The sequence below is a fragment of the Corythoichthys intestinalis genome, chromosome 12 (genome assembly GCF_030265065.1).
Source record: "Corythoichthys intestinalis isolate RoL2023-P3 chromosome 12, ASM3026506v1, whole genome shotgun sequence".
NCBI classification, from domain to species: Eukaryota; Metazoa; Chordata; class Actinopteri; order Syngnathiformes; family Syngnathidae; genus Corythoichthys; species Corythoichthys intestinalis.
The window spans coordinates 23241760-23263845 of record NC_080406.1 but is presented as its reverse complement, the minus strand read 5'-3'; the positions used below and the strand labels follow the sequence as shown (position 1 = coordinate 23263845).

At 38.9% G+C, this 22086-nt stretch overlaps 1 protein-coding gene across 4 annotated transcripts in view; it reads right to left on the bottom strand.

Annotated features, from left to right (window-relative positions):
* Positions 1 to 2396: 2396 nt before the first annotated feature.
* b3galt1b (UDP-Gal:betaGlcNAc beta 1,3-galactosyltransferase, polypeptide 1b) overlaps positions 2397 to 22086 on the bottom strand; it is a 100219-nt gene continuing 80529 nt past the window's right edge. For 3 of the 4 annotated variants that reach the window (XM_057853469.1, XM_057853471.1, XM_057853470.1), the window contains exon 2: positions 2397 to 12396. In XM_057853469.1, coding sequence (XP_057709452.1) covers positions 11186 to 12172 — 987 coding nt within the window. In that variant the 5' untranslated portion in view covers positions 12173 to 12396 and the 3' untranslated portion in view covers positions 2397 to 11185. The remainder of the gene's footprint in view (positions 12397 to 22086) is intronic. The other variant, XR_009066450.1, reaches the window with a different exon arrangement.

Genomic DNA, 22086 nt, shown 5'->3' with positions numbered 1-22086 from the left:
GACGTAAAATTTGACTCGTCATTTGTCTCGACATATGACATGCTCGAAATACGACGACTTATGAGAGCGTCGCAATTTCATTGTTTTCCTGCAAGAAGAACGCGCAGCGGATTTTCTTGAGAGAGAAATCAACATGGGTCCCGAGAAGGTTAGTGCAGGTGTTGAAAAAAAGGAAAAAGCTTACCACTGAAATTAAGATGGAAATGGTAGAAAAATATGAGCGTGGTGTGCGCGTCAGTGAACTAGCTTGACAGTACTGCCGCAATATGTTTACGATCTCGAAGTTAAAATTGCAATTATTGTTGTTCTAACATCAGCAAGGAAGTCGCCAGCTTCATCAGGTTTTTAATTTTTATTTAAAGTTATTTCAGAACGCAAGCAACACAACAGGGCTACTGTCCGCCATAGACGACGCCAACAACGGCAAAAAAAACCAAAAACTCCTCTTTCATTAGTCACACGGTGAGTTCAGGAACAGCATGCAAAACACAACCGCCGCACAAAATCCCGATTTGTTACATAATTATTATTATTATTCCGAATTGTATTTTTAATTTATTTGTTTTGCTATTTGTAATTGTACCCAGGTCTGTCAACAGACTTGCAGGTACTTGCTCACTTTCTCTCTCCTCGGTTCAACGCGAGCAGCATGCCTTGTCATACCGTAGCTCAATAGGCTACAAGTGGCTGGTGACAGACTTGAATCGGGCTTTGTTCACAGTGATCGAGAATGTAAACGTTCAGTGTTGGCAGCTATTGTTCACTTACCGACATCATCGTCCACAACCAACTCTAGCCCTAATTCTCTGGCTTCTCGTCCCCCCTTTTAACTCAGTCACTCCCAGCCATTTTCAAACCCCTTTGCTCCCGGCCGTTTTACTGGATTTTGACTGATTTTGCAAGGCCCACAGAAAATTCTCTTCTATCGCTATATAAACATGGAACCCACCAAAAGAAAGACTAGACTCTCTTCTTTCAGCAGGAAGTTTGTTCATATCTTTTTCCTTTCTTTAGAAATCAGTATTAGAAAATAGCTTAGTTTGAGCAATTTTCTAATTTCTGATGAAAAAAGAGAAATTGAGCTTTTTGTAAATGCATACGTTTCAAATATAACTTTGACTTTAACACAGCCATTTTTTGCTTTAGTTACATCCCAAACATCTGAATAATGTTTTCCTTTTACAATATAACATAAACAAGAAAAATAGAGCTTTTGATAGCAAAGTAACAATTTATTTACACATAAATGAGAGATGACGCTGTTGTGGCCGTGACGTCCGGGGTAAACGTTTCCCTCATCGCCACCTGTCTCATAAAGATGGATTTTTTAAAGTCTTTCCAGCACTACTCAACGGCATCGTCCGCTGCACTGGTGGTCCCGGTCGTTCTGCTCGGTCGTCCAGCGTCTCGCATCCTGGACGTCAATTCGGTCATCTTCCGCCGGTGCCCCGGTCATGCGGCCGGCCGTTCGTTCCATTGAATCGGGTTGCGGGTCTTACCTACCAAATACCAAATGCTACTGCCCTCCAGTTTTTGGGAGCAAATGAGTTAAAAACTTCATCATTTTTTCTCGTTCTCTTTTTCTTTTCTTTTCTGCGCACCCGATTTGTGACGACTCGCCATGTTTAGAGTTTATAACAATAACAGATTTTAATTTCCCGCTTCAGGGCACGTACGTAGTATAGCCTTGAGTGTGCCAGAGCGGGGTCAAACCATTCTCTGCTAAGACGCGGTGGTGAGGGTGGGGCGTTGTGCAAAAAAAGGAAAAAATATATATTTGAAATATTTAATATGTTTAAGTTTTTAAGTGTATATCGAGTAAAACATAATATTTTATCAGACAATGATTTATATAAAAAAGAAATATGTGAGTGTAAAGTAAAATAAGTTGTCATTCAGCGGCCCCTATGGTCCTGAGGCCCGGGACAACATACCCGGTTGCAACTCCTGTCAACGGGCTTGATTGTACCAGCAGTATTTATAAAGGATTTAGCCTAGATATTTGGGCTGTGGAACGAATTCATTGAATTAAATGTATTCTTATGGGAAAATCCCGCTCTACATATGATTATATATGTACGACATACGATTTCCAAACCAGGTCCCAGAACGAATTAAATTTGTATGTGGAGGTACCACTGTAGTTTTAGACCTAATTTGACAACTGAACTTTGCATAACCAAGCTCTAAATATTGTACAAAACATTTTAATAATACATTTATTTAAATAATTCAGATTGTTTCTAATGTCACAAATATCAACCTATATCACAACACTCTTCTCAGTTGTTTTTAGTACCAAAAAAACAAAAGAATTTCGAAGTCACAAAGTCCAAAAGCAGCAATGAGTTTATTCAAGTATTTGTTTAATATAAAAAAACAAACCATATACCACAACCCTTTGTGGGATACATAATATCACATTAGTTTTAAATACAGCAAAAGAAAATGACAAGAACTTTTGGCCTTGAAAGCCATAAAGACACAAAATATGTCAATAGTTTTTGCAATCAACAACAGATAGTGTATATTTGCAATATCCTGTAATGGTCTCAGCAACTTGCACAAATTAATTTGCCACCATACAGCGTACTTAAGCTAAAGCAGCTGCTTTGTTGAGGCACCGACTGATGACAAGGGCATTTGGAGACTAAAATACATATTTTCTGTTAAGATTAAAGAGACGATGGTTTTATGACATCATCACAAAGTCATAAAGAACAAGTCACATGTGGTCTAATTATAATCCATACGGTGATGTGGAAAACATGGAATGAAATTCCGGTTGCGCTTGTATTATAGATTACTGCGAGAGACTTAATTTTGGTTTAAGGGTGCAATGAACCGCCAGTGGGGGCGAAGGAGTTAAGATTCAATGGCATGTCTAGTTTGTCTTCACAGAATGTGTTCCGTATTGATTTTTAAATGATCATTTAGAACTGGTTAATGTTCAAGATTGACCAAATCGATGTGACAGTTTAATCATTGCAAGCACCGCAAGGCTTTTCCCCAACAGGGAGCTCAGAGTGCCTACTCAGCAGCAGTGGAGCTACGTTGTCTCACTCAAGGACACTTCACAAGGGGCAGGAGCTTGTCAATGTGGGCGTTTGAACCAAGGTCACGGGCTACCTGAAACAGCATCACTAAGAAGCGATGATGTACCGTATATAGAAATTGAAAGTGGACACTTGAAAATGTTATTTCTGTCCATGCATTTCAGTCACCTGAAAAGTCTTGGTTACAAACAGCAGCTCTTTTTAAAATGTATTAATTTATTGTCATGATATTTCCCCTTCGTGCTACTCCAGATGGTAAGGTGCATTCAAAATGGAGAATTGGTGTGTCAGGTGAAGCCAACTGAACGCAAGTAGTTATGAAAGAAAAAGAAGAGCACACTGGAGGTACAGTGGTTGCACACAATCCCATCTTGGAATTTGAAATACAGTAGTCAGAATAATTACACATCTTTTCTGTAAGATTTTCAAACTCCATCATTTGTTTTTTGACAAGATCAATGTACATTTCAATTAGATCTTTAAAAGCGGAAGATCAGAATTTTTTACTTTAAGCTTAATCTTGGAGTTAGTGGGGGTTTAATTAATCAGTGGAGTTGATTTGAACAAATTCCGTGCAGTTTGTAAGTTATTTGTTAATTTCAGGGCTCCGGAGTGGCTAAGCTAGTGCGAGTCAATGGTGCCTGCCTAGCATGCCAATAAAAAAAAACCGATATAGATCTACAAACAGAGCCAACATATTCAAATAAATTCAATATGCAGGTCATCGTTCCAAAACAACCATGCAGCCAAAATAATGTCATACCAAACTGCTGCAATTCATTTCATTCTGCAGGACTATTGTTTTTGGGATGGGTAATACGACCACAATAGAGGAAATCATCGGCCACTCGTGCTCAAGATGCATTCGAGGAAGGTGGGAAGTCGGACTTATCCCACTCGGATGGTACCAGTTGCAACTTCAAAGCCTTCCAAGCGAATGTAAACCGCAAACATGGCTGCTGCGACAAGTTGTTTTTTATTTTGGCCATCAAAAGACATTTTGACCTCTAAAAATCCAGCTTTCTCGTAAGCAATCAAATAGTGGAGGCAATCAATTAGGGCTACAGCTATCGATTATTTAGTACTCGAACTAGTTAGTTCGAATAATCGAGTAATCGGATAAGGAACATGAAAAATTAAAATACCTGAGCTGGGCCTCAAACGGTATCATTTTTTTTTTTAATGATCTATGTACAACAAAAGAATAATTGACTAACTTACATAGCAAAAGTCCACTAGCTTAAATGCTATAAAATGCTAATGTTTTTTATATACATATATATATTATATACATTTTTTAAATTATTAAATTTATTAGGATCATGGAAGCTTCCACTAGGGGAAAATATATACATACAGTATATCCTGTATATACATAATATAATAAAAAATATACACCTGCCTAAAACTTTTGCACAGTACTGTATATTCCCACAAAAAAAAAAACAGCCAAATATGCCTATAAACTAAATTACGATTGCATTGTAAAACCATTAGCTCAAACAAAAAATTACGTTATTAGGTTAGGATTCAGCCATGGTAAATGAGGCAGACTAGCGAGCAGTGTATCCACCCAAATAAAAAAAAACTAATGCAAACACTTTCAACATAACCGTTACGACGCCACTTTAATTAAACGAATACTCGAAGCAACAAAATTCGATTTTTTAAAAAAAAAAATTTTTTTTTTTTTTTAAATCGAATACTCGAGTTAATTGATTAATCATTGCAGCACTAGTTCCAATGATATTTTTCCAGATCGGAGGTTGGAAACTCTGACTTCCCACCTTCCTCGAATGCAGCATCAGTCTGCTGAGTTAACTGACGGCTGGCAACATGGCAAAATGTGCATTTAGAGACTGTGGAAACAGACAGAAGAAATGGGCAAAGCAAAGGTTCCACAAATTCCCTATGAAGAACGAGGACCAATATAAACTGGTTACTTGCTGCTGGCTACGACATAAAAAATCGGCAGTGAAAAAAAACGATGTGATATCACCCCGCTCTCTCTGCAAAGCTGCTGGATTAAAAATGTTGTTGTTCATACTGCAATTACCGAGATGCAATGGTAAGTTTTAATCATTTTATCCTGAAAACATAGCCATCACTATTGATTGAATGGGTCATTGATGATTTTTATTTGTGCATATGTTGTTTTTTATTGGCATGCCAAGTCAGCCGAATTGACTCGTGCTAGCTTAGCCACTCCGGAGCTTTGAAACTAACAAATAACTAACAAACGACACTGAATTTGTTGAAATCAAGTCTACCGATTTATTACACCCTCGCTAACTCGAAGATTAAGCCTGAAGTCAAAAATTCAGAACTTTAAATTCTACGTCTATTGTCGTTATTGAGAGCCAATGAGTTAACTTTTGTGTTTTGTAACAAAGTGCTTTGCTGAACTCACAAGCATGCAGTTTGACACAATTCAATGAGCTGAGGTGGCCGATAGAGCTATTTTCCATCAAAAAAAAAAGTTGGCACAATGTAAATAGATCAATTCACAATTGTCAAGATAACTCTGCAGACAGGCTCGTTCAAAATCCTCAATTTCCCGCTGTTGAGCCACATCAAAGGGACAAACACTTTGTTATAACAGAGTCGCCTAACTGAAGTCAACTGGACATGATTGTGCTAAATTAATTTCCCAAAATGATTTCCATTTTAGAATGAACCCTCGGGATGGTCAAATCAATCTTCTGTTCCCCAAATTTGTCTTATGCACAGCATTCAGATTCTGTCATTGATTTGGTAACCAGTCAGTACTGAGAAGCCCTTTGGTGAAAAGGTCAAATGTTTTAAATCGTGAAGGAAAGTCCATTTGCCTTTAGTTTAACGATCACAGAGATGTTTATTAATTGACACCTGGCTTACTTTATTCACCGCTAGATTTACATGGCATGGTTCAAGTGAGACAATTAAGATCTTCAGATAAAAGTCAAGACTTGTCAAAGTAGGGAGCATAATCAGAGATGTATCAGATGCTGTCATGGCAAAGATCAGATAAACCCAGTATTTGTGAGCCTGACGTCTGCTTCTTTTCCTCTATCGTAGTAAACCAGATATGTGTCACTCAAAATGCACCAGAAAATAGACAGCTATTTCAATCCAGCCCGTGTACTTCACAACAAATGGACTCTGATAGTCTAGTCTTAAAATTCCTCTTTCGCTTTTTCTTGACAGCCTCAATGCGCGAGGCGAATATTGACAAAGACCAAAAGTCCTGTCGATGTTTAAAAGGGCAAACGCTTGAAAAATGGTGACCCCCACGTGTTAATACAAAACACTTATTGACTAAATGCATGTGAGGAATGTTTTTTTGGGCCTTGACCTTGTGAAAACATTGACTGGAAAGACCAACACTATGAATCATCTCATGCAATGATTGACAGCCAGAGGTGAAATTGGCTGATCCATTTTTCTACCAAGCGGCACAGTTTAGTTCAGTTAATGTAAGAATTTTTTCTTCTGATGAACGTTGGCAGATGTCTCGAAATGATTATTCTGACCAAATAACCTGCGGCGTGAATGTTAACTCTGACGATTGGGAGTTACAGTATTTTCGGACTATAAGGCGCACTTAAAATACTTTATTTTTCCACCCAAAATTGATCGTCCGCCATATAATCTAGTGCGCCTTATGTGTGAATACTGATGGTGCTTAATGACTTTGAGCCTATTTTGTTGGAGCATAACTGTGATACTGCCCTGGTAAAGTGCACAAAACCCATAAATAAAAAATACAACAACAAAAAAAACCCTAAAGTGATCCCTCACTGATTGCTGTTAATGGGGACCAGAACAGACTGCGTGAAGTGAAAAACCGAAAGGTAATGCCCCCACCCCCCATTTATCTTTATCTTTTAACTTTTTTTGTGTGTGTATATACATGCATGATATCAATCAGTGTATATAAACCATATAAATGCCTATTTTATCATTAGAACATGAAAGAATAGTTTGAAACATGTAACTTAATTAATAACATAAAATAATGTATAAATACGTATTGCACATTCATTCTCTCACTCTCTCGTTGCATGCATACAGGGAAGAGCAGAAGTATTTGCACCCCTTGTGATTTTGCCAGTTTGCCCACTTAGAAAATAGGTAGAGCTCTGAAATTCAAATCATAGATGCATGTCCACTCATAGAGACATAATGTAAAAAAAAAATAAAAAATCCAGAAATCACGTACGATTTTTAAATTTTTTTTTTTAAAAATAATTTAAAATTTACTGGGGTTCATAAGTATTTGTGCCCCTGGGAATCAGCAATAATTAGGACACTCAAAGAGTTGTCAGTCTACCTTAAAAATAGTACAACTTTACCCCATGAGTAACCACCCACCCACCATCCATTTGAGCTCATTATTATCACCCGTGCACCCCACAGTCAGTCATAATCTAACTTCTACCATGCGGAAGACCAGAGAGCTTTTGAAAGACACCAGAGAAAAAATTGTTGAGCTCCACAAAGCTGGAAAAGGCTATGGGACAATTGGAAAGCAGCTTGGTGAGACTAAATCAACAGTTGCAGCAATTGTTAGAAAATGGAAAAGGCTAAACATGATACACTGATAATCTACCTCAGTAAAATCTCTACTCGTGGGGCATCACTCGTGATGAGAAAAGTGAGGGCTTAACCTAGAACTACACGGCAGGAGCTGGTCAATGACCTGAAGAAAGCTGGATGCACAGTTTCGAAGGCTACAGTCAGTAGAACACTACAGTGCAATGGTTTAAAATCTAAATTGCTCAGAAGGTTCCCCTTGTTGAAGCCAGTACATGTGAAGGCCCGTCTGAAGTTTGTCAGGGATCATCTGAATGATGCAGAGGGGTTCTGGGAGAAAATCATCTGGTCAGATGAGACCAAAGTAGAACCTTTTGGTGCAAACTTTACTTGTGTGTGGAGGAGAAAGAAGGATGAGCACTATCCGAAGAACACCATCCCCACTGTGAAGTATGGGGGTGGAAACCTTGTGCTTTCGGGCTGCTTTTCGGCAAAAGGGACAGGACAATTGTACTGTATAAAGCAGAGGATGAATGGTGAAATGTATCGTTAGATTTTGAGCCACAACCCCCTTCCCTCAGTCTGAGACTTGAAGATGAGTCGTGGCTGGATCTTCCAACATTACAGTCATCCTCAGCACACAGCCAAGCTGACCAAGAAGTGGCTGAATAAAAAGCATATCCAGGATCTGGAGTGGCCTAGGCAGTCTCCAGACCTCAATCCATTAGAAAATCTTTGGATGGAGCTACAACCTTGTGTTTCTCAATGACAGCCCTGAAACATGATGGATCTGGAAAAGATTTATGTGGAGGAATTGGCCAAAATCCCTGTTACCATTTATGAAAACCTGGTCAAGGACTACAGAAAGCATCTGACCTCTGTAATTGCAAAGGCTTCTGCACTAAATATTGCACTGAATTTTTTCAGGGACCAACTACTTATGAACCCCAGTAAATTATAAATAAATTATTGAAAAATCATACAATGTGAGTTCTTGATTTTTTTTAAGATCATGTCTCTATGAGTGGAAATGCATCTATGATTGAAATTTCAGACCTCTACCCATTTTCTAAGTGGTTGAACTTGCAAAACCAGAACAGGTTCAAATACTTCTGCTTCTCACTGTACGTAGCTGTAAACAAAGTGTACATAAATATGCTTTTAGAACTTATTATTACTTTTAACATGGATACTTATAAAGACATTAAAAAAATCCGCGAGCACTGAGGGTGTGACAGTTGAGCCGCAAATTAGCGAGGGATCACGGTATAAGGAAATCAATAAGGAAAAAATAATTACTACAATGTTAAAAGAGAAACCAAACAATGACAAATGCAGTACTTATAGCACATTTATACACAACACATTTGCTGTTTTTTTATGTCAATTGTGAGAAACTTCATATTTTGAAAATAGGTCAGCGAAAAATTTTACACGGAAGTCGAGGTACTTTTCTCCCTCTTTTTACTCTGCTTACTGCCAACAACACCAACAAAACAACAACTCCGCCCCCAAAGAAAAAGAGGCAACTATATAGACCCCAATCACCAACGTCACACAATGATCTTAATTGTGGTTGTCAGCCCAAAATCTTCTAAATATATATTAAATGCATCTTACCAGATAAAAAATGACTACTACATAGTCTGTGGTGATCGTTTGGTGCCCAGATTTCTTGTCGAATTACAGCAGTTCATCTCGCTCTCCACTTCGGGTCTCTCAGAATATGGTAGAACTTCAAGTCTCTCCGACTATCTTCTCTGTTACTGCAACCAACCGCCACACACGCCTTCACCGTTTTGATTATTAATGTTAACGAGCAGAAAAACACGTCGTGATAGGAGGCATGTACGTAGCGGTAATGTGTAAACACGACGAGCTGACACACAATATGGCGGCTCCAGTCAGGGAGGCGGAGTTGTGACGTCATGTGATTGGGGTCTATACACAGGCGGCAATCTAGTCCACCAATTGGATGACGCGCTGGCACACCGGGTGCACCAATAAGAACCTCGCGTTGATGTGTCAATCACGGTGCCGCCGCCAGACCCCGGTGACGCTACAATATTCTGACAGAATAGCCAACGACGTCATGCATTAAGAGAGACAATAGCTAATTAATATGCTCACTCGCCACCCTGTGGTCTGGGGTGTGAATTGCAACCTGTCAAAAAGACGGACGGACTTCAGTTTTTTCCGTCACCATTTTAAAAAACCGGTCTACGACGGAAAATATTCGGTTAATGCGACCCCTAGTACTGTTACATGTTTGGAACTTTTGTTGAAATAACAAAAAAATTAGGGCCTTCAAAATTATCGCGTTAACAAGTGGTAATTAATTTTTTTAATTAATCCCGTTAAAATATTTGACGCAATTAACGCACAAATGCCCCGCTCAAACAGATTAAAATAAGAGCACAGTGGAAGGTGTACATGTTGTGTTTTTCGGAGTTTTGCCGCCCTCTGCTGGTGCTTGGGTGCGACTGATTTTATAGGCTTCAGCACCCATGAGCATTGTGCAAGTAATTATTGACATCAACAATGGCGGGCTACTAGTTTATTTTTTGATTGAAAATTTTACAAATTTTATTAAAACGAAAACATGAAGAGGGGTTTTGATATAAAATTTCTATAACTTGTCTTTTAAGAACTACAAGTCTTTCTATCCATGGATCGCTTTAACAGAATGTTAATGATGGTAATGCCATCTTGTTGATTTATTGTTATAATAAAGAAATACAGTACTTATGTACCGTATGTTGAATGTATATATCCATCTTGTGTCTTATCTTTCCATTCCAACAATAATTTACAGAAAAATATGGCATATTTTATAGATGGTTTGAACTGCAATTAATTGCGATTAATTACGATTAATTAATTTTTGAGCTGTAATTAACTCGATTAAAAATTTTAACCGTTTGACACCCCTAAAAGAAATACAAACTTTTTTTTCAGCATCGGATCGGTACTGGGAGATCAGAATCAGGTGAATCGGACTCGGGTGCACAAATACGTGATCGGGACATCCCTTTTGAAAATCATTAGCAATTATAGCTTGAAGTCTGGAACACAACCACATCTGTCTTTTAGCTTGTTTTTGGGGCATTTTCCCTTCAGATTGTTTTCAGAAAGTGAAATGCATAGTAAATAGGATTCAGGCCAAGTGCACTTCTTTGCTTTGAAGAAATTAACAATTTCACAGTATGCTTGGGTCTTTACCCATCAGCACAGCAAACGAATCTGTGCCTCTTGGTGGAAACATGGCTGTTTGGGACAGGTATGTTTCTTCTATTTGATTTATTTATTTATTTTTGCAGTTTAGTTAAGTATTTTATTGCAGTGTTCCACATATTTGCAATTTACATATTTCATTTTGCTTTGCTGCCACATATGCCATACTATGTTGATGTGACATTAGAAGCATTGGAGATAATTTCCTCCATAGTTGATGAAAGAAATTAAATACCCATCTCTAGTGGCTCTAAGCACATGGATGGGAATCAGATTTGCAGCAGCCCTCATAGTTTTTTGTAGTTCCATCATTCAGTCTGTCGCCGATTACGTTCAAAAAGAAACAGAAGGCCAACGAGCGCGTGGAACAACATTCCTCTTCAACATGTCAGGTGCTTCTTGCTGGACATGTCATTCCAAACACGGTGCATCTCCTCAGGGGAGATCATGTGGACTGTGATGATCCGCCTGTATCTACACAGGCTGTAGGCCATCTTCCAGTGATTAAAGGCAGTGTTCTGAAAAGGGTGTATACCCAGCTTGCGCAAACACAAACCTACATACACGTCCTCCAGGTGCAACAGTCTGGTGTGAAGCGAAGTCTTGAAGATGAGCTCGGCCACATCAGATGAAAACACGTAGCCGGTACCCGAGCAGAACGGCGGGTATTTGCTCTCAGGGTACAAGTCTCTGGACATGTACCATTTACTACGCATGTCCCTTATCGGACCCCCGTGGATCACGTAGCCGGTGAAGTACCTCTTTCTTGGCTTGGTGGAGGGTTTGAGGAGCTTGTACAGCAAATTGTCCATGTTGACAAACACATCACTGTCAGTCTTCATGACGTACTGCGCTTTGGGGCAGAAGGTCGCCACCCAGCGCATTCCCATCATAGTCTTGAGGGTGAGGTTGTGGTAAGAATCGATGAAGTCCTCTACCACGATGTCGTGGAAGATCTGGCTCTCCTGCTCCACCATCTGGTTGAGAACGGTGTCTGTGTTCCTGCCCAGGAGGAAGATAGTGAGGACGCGCAGGTCGCTGTAGGCGCTCTCGTCGCCCCAAGTTTCGCGGATGGCCTGGCGGGCATCAAACTCCTTGTGTGTAGTGCTAATGAGGATGACCAGGAAGGGAGCGCTGTCTTGGCACTTTTGGGGCTCGTTGATGACAAAGTCGTACGCGTGCGCGTTAAGCGGCCGCGTGCGTATGTTGCTGAAGGTCATGTTTTTGGCAGGTTTCACAGTCTTGCGTATAGGCATAGACATATGGCCCACGTAGGTGGACGTGGGCCTAGATAAACTCAAATACCACAGAGCGCTTGCCCAGCACACCACTGTCAGGATGTAAAGACAGGACACTTTTGAAGGCATTATGCTGCATTTAAGTGTATTCGGACGAGCTCGACTTTATAAGGCCATCTGTCCGTGTGCAGTATTCTGACCAGCAAGGCAGCATGGAGCTGCTCGGGTGTGCAGTTCGACATGAATTGTCACTGATGGATGACTTTACAAAGGCCTGTTGCTGTTTGCATTCCAATGCAAAGCAGCTGAAAATGTATTTGATGTCCAATTCATCCACAGCATTCCATTTAAACCTGAAAGACAAAAACAAAAACAATATTTATTACAATGCAGTCTTTTATACACCAAAATACTACCTCTTTGTCAGCATTGAACCAAGCAACTAAGCATCTGCTCTTGGTCATATTCCACTTAAAATAAAAGTTATTGCAATTGACGGCGCTAGATAAAGGTGTGTGAAATTTCCGATTCTTAGATTGTTTGCGATTCGGCCGTGGAAGATTCGAGAATGACTCACAATTAGGGATGTGACAAAATTTCGAAATGGTGATATATCGTGATACTTTGTATCCCAAAGGTTATTGATATGCTTCTATCAAGAATCGATATATCGTTTTAAAAAGGTGTCAATTTAACCCTTAGATGCATAAGTGGGTCAAAATTGACCCGGTGAGGTTGTTTTCTTGAAATATCTTCAGAATGAAAAATTGTTATCAATTCATATATCAGGTATTCCTCAAAAAACAGGTTTTTGATATAATGCCATTCAAATTTTTGATGAACTTTTTAAACATTTGAAAAAATTGTCATTTTTGTATTACTACCCTAAGCTTCCACAAGTGGGTCAAAAATGACCCACATGCATTTTCTATGGAATCCAATGGGAATCTTTCATTCTTATCAACTTTAGCTGTCAGGAATAAATTCACAGTGGACCACACAAACTAGGTATGTAAAAAGTGACATCCCTTAAGAAGATTATTTTACACAGCAAGAGCTGATACCTGTATTGTAAGTCTTATGTCCATATAGTATTTTGTGTGTGTGTCTTTCATGACTATTATTATTTATCAACAAATTAACCTACTTCATAACTAGCTAGCTAACTAAGGCTAGGTTCATTCCGCATGTCCTAATGCACAATTCCGATTTTTTTGTCATATCTGCTTTTTTGGCATACCCGTTAAGACTGCCTTTGTCCATTGAGCCTGTTCAAGTATCACACATGCGCTCTAATTCGCAGTCCGAGATGCGCTGTGCTAACTGGCCCGCATGTGCAGGAGCATTGGAGCAGAGAAAACCGAGCATTGTCTGACTTATCCTCAACCCATTTTATTTTTTTATGAATGCTGTCAAGCCCGCTCTTTCCCCAAAAGCCGCGTTCAAGTTAGGCGCTAACGCTAATGCACAGCTGCACCGCTACCGTAGCACCCTGTCTCTCTCGCTCTTTGCTGAAGTTAATTGCTGCATGAATTCCAATTTGGGGGACTTGACAGTTCGGACCGCAGCCACATTCTGGAAAAATGTGGCCCGGATGTGATTTTAACCACATACGAAAGTGACCTGGATCGAATTTGAAAATGGTCCACTTTTATGCGACTTTTCCCGTTCAGTCGAATCGGAAAAACATGAAAAAATTGGATTTGTGCTAGATTTACAGCTGAAATGGTCCTACAGATGTTGGATGATAGAGAGGCAGTGACGGGGTTGGACTAAAGTGTCCGAAATTTCTGATGATGAGGACCCAGACTATTGTCCAGGTGGCAGTTGCAGTTGTCCACCTGGAAATCCAACTGAAATGGATCAATCTGACTCATACGATTCCACTTATGTGTCGTCTGAAGAAGAAAGTGTCCAAATCATGGCCAACAGAATGAGTTGGTAGGGCTCTTACTAGAGAGCATTACCTCCCACCCAGGACAGAACACAGAGCCACAATATCCTCAGAAATTGGTCAGTGCCTCCACAAAGGCTAAGCACCGCTGTCTCACCAAAAAGATGCATGGGAGCTATTCATCACTGATTATAAAATACAAGGAAGGATGAAGTCTATTGCTGTTCTGTTCTGTTTTTGTTTTGTTTTGTTTTGTTTTGTTAATTGAATCATAAAGATATTTCAAGCATGAAATCATTCTTGTGTGGCCTTAAAAATCGTACTAATTAATATACAAGTGATTATTCTTCACCAAAATGGCATAAAAACACATTGGTTTTAATATGGGTCATTTTTGACCCACTTATGGAAGAGTGTAGGGTCCAGTAACTTGTGCATCTAAGGGTTAAAAAAAAAAAAAAAAAAAAAAAAAAAAAGGCTGCCATTGACGATGCTCGACGCCCAATCCATTTAGACTGGGAACGTTCGTTCATTCAAAACCAGAGCATTAACAGTCATTCGGTCCGATTTTTGGGGCATTTACAGGTCACTTGCTTTTCATTTTAGGGCATTTACAGGTCATTTCCTGTTGAGTTTGAGTCACTGCCTATTCATTTGGGTGATTCCCAGGTCACTTCCTGTTCTGTAACGCAAAATAAACAGCAAGTGACCCATAAAATACCCCAAAATCAACAGGAAGTAACTGAAAATCAACAGGTAAGTGACCTTAAATGGCCCAAAATTACTCATTGCCTGGCATTGGCGGCCACTGACGGCCATAGACGTTTCAATCCTTTTGAAGTGTTTGAAGCAGTTCATATGGATTGGACGTCTACTAGTAATAAACTCATTCCAATTCACAGCAGAAGCTTGTTTTTCTGCTTATTAGTTTTTTTGTAGAATATCCTACAAGGATTTCCTGACCAATGTATCAAAAATCGTTGTATCGCTATAACGTCAGATCATTGTTATCGTGAGCTTTGTATCGCAAATCGTATCGTATCGTGAGGTACCTGGAGGTTCCCACTCCTATTCACAAACATCCAAATTCCGTTTATTTAAATATGCCAACTAAAGCGGAACTAAAATACAGTCAGTGCGGTCTTCGGGATGCAGTGGGAAACGGACCGAGAGGTACACATCAACAACTCATGCCTCTAGATACAAAACGGCAACATGCATGGCTGACCTAACCAACCAGCTTCTCCGTGAGATCAGACCTGCTCCCAAAAATTTAAAAGCAGACGTCTGGAATTATTTTGGAATATTCTAGAAAATAGGGGATTTCGAAGAATGTCGAAAGCAATACAGCCAATGTACATCACGCCATCCTGACACAATTTCATTGACACGGCAGTCCAGGCTCTCCACAAACAGACGAAATCATGTCATCACTATCGAATGTAGACCGAGTCACTGTTACATCAATTACCCATTTATTATCGAATCGTAGACTCTTGGTGCTCAAAGATTCCCACCTCTAGCGCGAGACATCCAATCCATTTTGACTGGGAGAGGCTTGCTGCCAGCCCTCCCAGTCTCAATGGATTGAACGTCTGGTGCCGTCAATGGCACTGAAAAATAAGCATTCACTGCCAGGCCTCCAGAGTTTAAATGAATTGGATGTCTGTCTGATAAGCAGTGTTGTTAATAACGGCGTTAGAATATAACGGCGTTACTAGTGGCGTTATTTTCTTCAGTAGTGAGTAATCTAATTAATTACTTTTCTCATCTTGGCAACGCCGTTACCGTTACTGAGGCAGGAAAGGCGTGTGTTACTATGCGTTGCGATGTTGGTTGACTGACGCAAGAAAAGTCTGAAAAAGAAAGACTCATGGAGACGAGAGCAGAGCAGGAGTTGGGAGGAGGCAAGGGAGTGTGACGCCGTTGCAAACGTAATGCTACTATGCTAGGTGGCTCCAATAATACCCGACTGTAGCCGATAGCCTACCAACTACGCCCACATGATGCACCGGTAGATATCACATATACAGAACTAGATGCAAATGACAGACACGGCGGCATTAGCAACAAGTATAATAAAGAGCTAGATGTGTTAGTAAACAGCCGCCATCTTAAAGCAGAAGACTTCTCAAGAAGGCTCTGTTATAGAGAACCTTCCTAGCGAACCTAAGTAACTTTTTATCCAAAATACTCCTAAATCGGCAAAACTTAACTTATAAAGTGGGGAGAACAAGTATTTGATACACTGCCAATGGGTTTTCCCAAATACTTGTTCTCCCCACTGTATCTATCTTTAAATGATGAAACAGTTTTAAAACATGTCGAAAATAGACAGAAGGGAACTAATGCAATAACGGGAGCAATTTTAAAAACTTTAACAGTTGATCCACAACATTAAATGACTTCCACACATAGCAAAGGTTACTACCTAGTTATCGCAATATCCGCAATACCCCTGTGTCTAGTTAAGTTTAGGGTGAAGGACTGGGCTAGGACCAATTGTCCTAAAAACCCTTTAAACTTCACATTGTGTGACCTGTTTTTATTATTATTAGTATTATTTTCTTTTTATCACCAGTTACTCTGCCAAGTAACCAATTACCCTTACATTCAGGTAACTGAGTTACTAACGCAATTACTTTTTGAAAGAAGTAGTTTGTAACTGTAATTAATTAACACTGCTGATGAGTTAACAACAATGAAGGAAAAAGATATGAACAAAAATCTTTAGTGTCACCATAACCAGAGTGTACTAGTATATCTGTTCTCATTGATTTTGTTTTTTTTTTAATTTAATTTTATTAATGTATAATCGTAACAATTCAGAAAACAAATATTTAAAAAATACAATAATGATTAATAAAAGAATAATTTATATATATATATATATATATATATACGTATATATATATATATATATATATATATATATATGTATATACTGGACTGTCTCAGAAAATTAGAATACACAATATTCTAATTTTTTGAGACAGTCCTGTGTATATATACAGGACTGTCTCAGGAAATTAGAATACACAATATTCTAATTTCCTGAGACAGTCCAGTATACTATATAAAACTGAGACCGGCTAGCATGGTGGCAGAGTGGTTAGCACGTCTGCCTTTCAGTTCTGATATTGTTGGTTTAATCCGGTGTTTTTCAACCTTTTCTGAGCCACGGCACAATTTCACATTGGAAAAAATCTCCGGGCACACCACAAACCAAAGATGTTCCAAAATTACTTTCTGTACAGTAGATATAGTTATAAAAGAACTTCCCAATAGTTACACTTACTCAGTGTGAAACCTGAGCCTGTTTAGATGAACATAAAACCCATATCCTGTCAGGAATTGAAGAAAGACACACACGAAGCTCTTCTTCAACAACTCTTAGTCGCTGTTTTTAATTTTTATAGCAGTTAGGCTGTGCCTTTTGCCACAGTGTGGGACTTTTGGATTTAGCAACAAGTTCGGCAACAAGGCACTGTAGTTTTTTTCAAAAAGGTTGCCTGTTTCTCTGTGTTTTCACGAAGGCAAACACATACCTGTCAACCCGAGGCCGATGGCAATCTTACAAATAGTGACATATGCCCTTACAAATTGGTGACTAATCTTACGTCGTATAAAGCGTGCAATATGAAACAAAAATAAAACTGAATTTTTAAAATAATATGAATTTATTGGTAATATTGTAACATATAACCTGGTGCAATCAAAGAACAATCAATAGCTTCAGCTACATCATGATTACTAAAATTTACCAGTGACTTTTGTTATAATTGTATGTAGCACTTTTGGCAATTTCTATCATGTCTTTTGATGGCTGCACTTCAGCTCGCAATTCAGTTTGACTTGAAGGTAGTTCGTTAGTGTGTTCAATTATTAATTAAAAAGGTCAATTGATAAAATTAACTTACCGATGCAATCTTTAAGTCAGGGAACATTTCTTTTGCTAATTCTGAGAAGTGATCAGCAATAGTAGCGGGCAAATTGTGTTCGGCAACAAATTGGCAGGATAAAATCTCTGCTTTCGTCACTTTTCATTCTGCAGTCTTCATCTTTATGACCAGTGTTGTTAATTATACTTTTAAAAAGTAATTAATTGCAGTTACAAATTACTTCTCCCAAAAAGTTATTGAGTTAGTAACTCAGTTACCTGAGTGTAAGAGTAATTAGTTATTTGGCAAAGTAACTGGTGTTTCGTTTCATGTTTTTTTTTTTTTCATTTTTTCAACCAAAAACAAAAAACATAGTTATCTTTGCTATGTTTGGAAGTCATTAAATGTTGTGAATCAACTGTTAAAGTTGTTAAAATTGCTCCCGTTTTTGCATTAGTTCCCTTTTGTCTACTTTCGATATGTGAAAGTTTTAAAACTGTTTCATCATTTAAAGATAGATTCGAGTCAAGATTTGCCGATTTAGGAGTATTAAAAAGCTACTTAGGTTAGCTAGAAAGGTTCACGACAACAGAGCCTTTCTGACAAGTCTACTGCTTGAAAATAGCGGCTGTTTACCAACGGCGCCGAGTCTGTCATTTCGCATGTAGTTGAACCCCTCGCATTTCTGCAGATATTTAAGTATATCTTTTCATGGGACAACAATGACACTTTGACACAATGAAAAGTAGACTGTGTGCAGCTTATATAATAGAGTTAATTTATTTTCCCCTCAAAATAACTCAAAATATAGCCACTAATATCTAAACCCCTGGCAACAAAAGTGAGTACACCGCATGGGAACTACGTACATCCCTAAACGTCCAAAGTGAGTACTGCTTGTCATTTTCCCTCAAAAATGTCATGTGACTCGTTACAGGAGTGCTGTCAGCATTGCTGCAGAGATTGAAGAGGTGGGGCGGTCATTCCCACCACCATGCTTGACTGTAGGCATGACACACTTATCTTTGTACGCCTCACCTGGTCGCCGCCACACATGCTTGAGACCATCAGAACCAAACAAATTAATCTTCGTCTCATCAGACCATAGGACATGGTTCCAGTAATCCATGTGCTTTGTTGACATGTCTTCAGCAAACTGTTTGCGGGCGTTCTTGTGTGCCGTCTTCAGAAGAGACTTCCTCCTGGGGTGACAGCCATGCACACCAATTTGATGTAGAGTACGGCGTATGGTCTGAGAACCAACTGGCTGACCCCCCACCTCTTCAACCTCTGCAGCAATGCTGACAGCACTCCTGTAATGAGTCACGTGACATTTTGGAGGGAAAATGACAAGTAGTACTCAATTTGGACGTTTAGGGATGTACGTAGTTCCCATGCGGTGTACTCACTTTTGTTGCCAGGGGTTTAGATATTAATGGCTACATTTTGAGTTATTTTGAGGGGAAAATAAACAAACTCTATTATATAAGCTGCACACAGACTACTTTTCATTGTGTCAAAGTGTCATTTTGTCAGTGTTGTCCCATGAAAAGATATACTTAAATATCTGCAGAAATGCGAGGGGTGTACTCACTTTTGTGATACACTTTATGTATGTATTATTATTCGGAAAGGAATTAGTCACTTGCCCTATAAAGCGTTAAGTAGCTGCACATTTACATATACAGTATAGTACACATGAATTAATTATAATATTTTGATATATTGATTGTACGAGTACAATGTCGATAAATTAATTGTGTGGTTGTAGTTCAACTACACATAACATATAATTATTAAAATCAAAACAAGTAGTGATTAAATTTCTTATTTCAGAACTGTGTATAAAATAGTGTTGGGAATCTCTGGCATGAAGCCAATTCGATATGTATCTAGATACACAGGTTACGATTCGATTAAAAAACGAGATTTTTATGGCCGAGCAATTCGATACGATTCGATACAGTTTAAGAACGATACGGTTCGATACAGAGTGAAAACGATATGATCGTAAACATTTGTTGTGTGTGTTCGTACAGTATTTTAAACATATAATAAAGACCACATTTCTAATAGCAAAACAAAATTTCATACCAAAAATCTGTTTTATTTTTTTATGGAAAAAAAAATTAAGGCTTACTATACGACCGTCGTTTTGTTGGATGGGATTAATCATAAAATAAAACCCCAGTGACAGACTACAATAAAGTGCAGAAATTCAATTACTGTATTCCCTGGTGTTTTGAACACAAAAAGTAATTTAAGTGCAAACTTTCAACGTAAACATCTTACAAACAAAAAATATTATACGCAGCAGCTCTAGAGAAAAAGAATTAAACCTGCAATGCTATCATAAATAAATAAGAAATTATGCTTTACCAATGGTATAATTGGGGGTATAAAAATATGGCATTTTAGACAGGTCAAAATAATCATTACTTTAACCTTATACACAGCAAAGTGTTACACTTATGCCTGTGTTTCCACATTTTTTACTCCTCATCACTGTCCATATATTTTTTGAAGGGCAGATTTTTTCTTGAGGAAGATCAACTAATCCACATGTTCATGTTTAAGTAGACTGCGTTTCATGGAAAAAAAAATCTTTGGAGTGTCGTGCTGCCCTTTCCACGATTGTAGTGGGTTATTTTTCAGGGTTAAAAACTCACGATCTCTGTACCGCTCCACACTTCACACCAGCTCTTTCCCATGCGAACAGATCTGGCTGCCTTTGTCACTTCAAAGTCCGACTTTTGTTTTCCTGGGCGCGTTGAAAATCAATCAGTGCACATCGCTGGCATGGTGCGCAAACTGCCCATTGTTTTAGCATGTTGCTTCGTTGCCACTACAAGTTTCGTTTTGGGTTGTGAAGAAAACGCTACGGAGCGTGCATTACAGTGGTTCTGTTAGCTCTCGCGTTGTTATGACCCGCCCGTGACGATCGGGTAATGACCGTGACTACTAGCGATTCTGCCGATATGAATGGGAAGTTGAGGCAACCACGATGGCGGTCACAATCTAAGTGTGCTGTGTAGTGAAAGACAAAAGCGCAGCATGTGAGGTAAAAGCTAAATTATTATCATACTAAGCAATGCATTGAACTAGGCATTAGAAGCAGATTATTGTGCTCGCGATAGCCGAATTCTATCTCTACTATCGGTTCATTGAATATTTAATGGCTTATTACTGTCGAATGGTAACTTTACTATCGATACAGCTGTCTCTCACCTGTAAAACCGGATATCCGGTCGTATCGGATTATTGTTCTCAAGCTTTGTATAAACCCGTAGCACTTCACATTAGCCAACAGACAAGATGTAATTGCGCTTTCAAATATCGTTCTTCGCAGTTTAATGTGCGGTAAACAAAGGTTAAATGATACATTAAAAATACTGCCATGAACTCACATCAATTGCTGATGCTGTTTAGAAAAAATCAGGGTGACATTTTACAGTCTACAAGATTCTCCGTCACCTCTCCACCTCATGTAAACTTGTAAATTGAAAGAAATTAAACACATCATGTCGGACTTCATTCCACTCCAAAACTGGCAGTCATTTGAAATTTATGAAAGGCAAATTAGACACAGATGACAATCCATAATTCAAAACCAACCTTCCTGAAAAGTAACTCTTTGAGTTGTCGGATTTATAATACTGACAATGTTTGAATTTCATGTATACACAAGCATTTGAATAATGTTTGTAGTTAAATGCATCTGTACTTGAGCGAGAAATTACTGTTCCGCACCTATGTGGTCCTCCGTTATAAACCCTCACCAAAACTGAATGCGTGCCATCTTGCAGTTTAAACCCCTCTAACAAAATAGCTCTTATTTCTCTAAGGATTTACATAACAAAACTTTAATTCATTAGGGCTACAGGCGAGGTTAGTGTTTATCAATTATACCGACATGCAGGCACATGCATTTGTCAGTACCAGAGGTCAGGCAGAGGTAAAAGACCAAGTAGGAAATCTGTTAATTGTGAGGTTAATGAACAAGCCCGGGAAGGTGGGATTACACTAAACCGACCAGCAAGGTGTGTGTGACGCATTCACACATGCTGAAATCCACAAAAAGAGGGCCATCTGGAAGCGAGCAGCTTTGCATTTCATGTTCACATCTTAACGTTCCACACTGGACTGGAGTGAAATAATTTATGAGACAGAACGGAGCCAATGTTTATGTGGCGGCTCCTTTTGGGTGCCAGACACTAAAAAGTAAACTCTGGTGGATTCCCTAAACAACTTTTTCAAAGATGATCTGG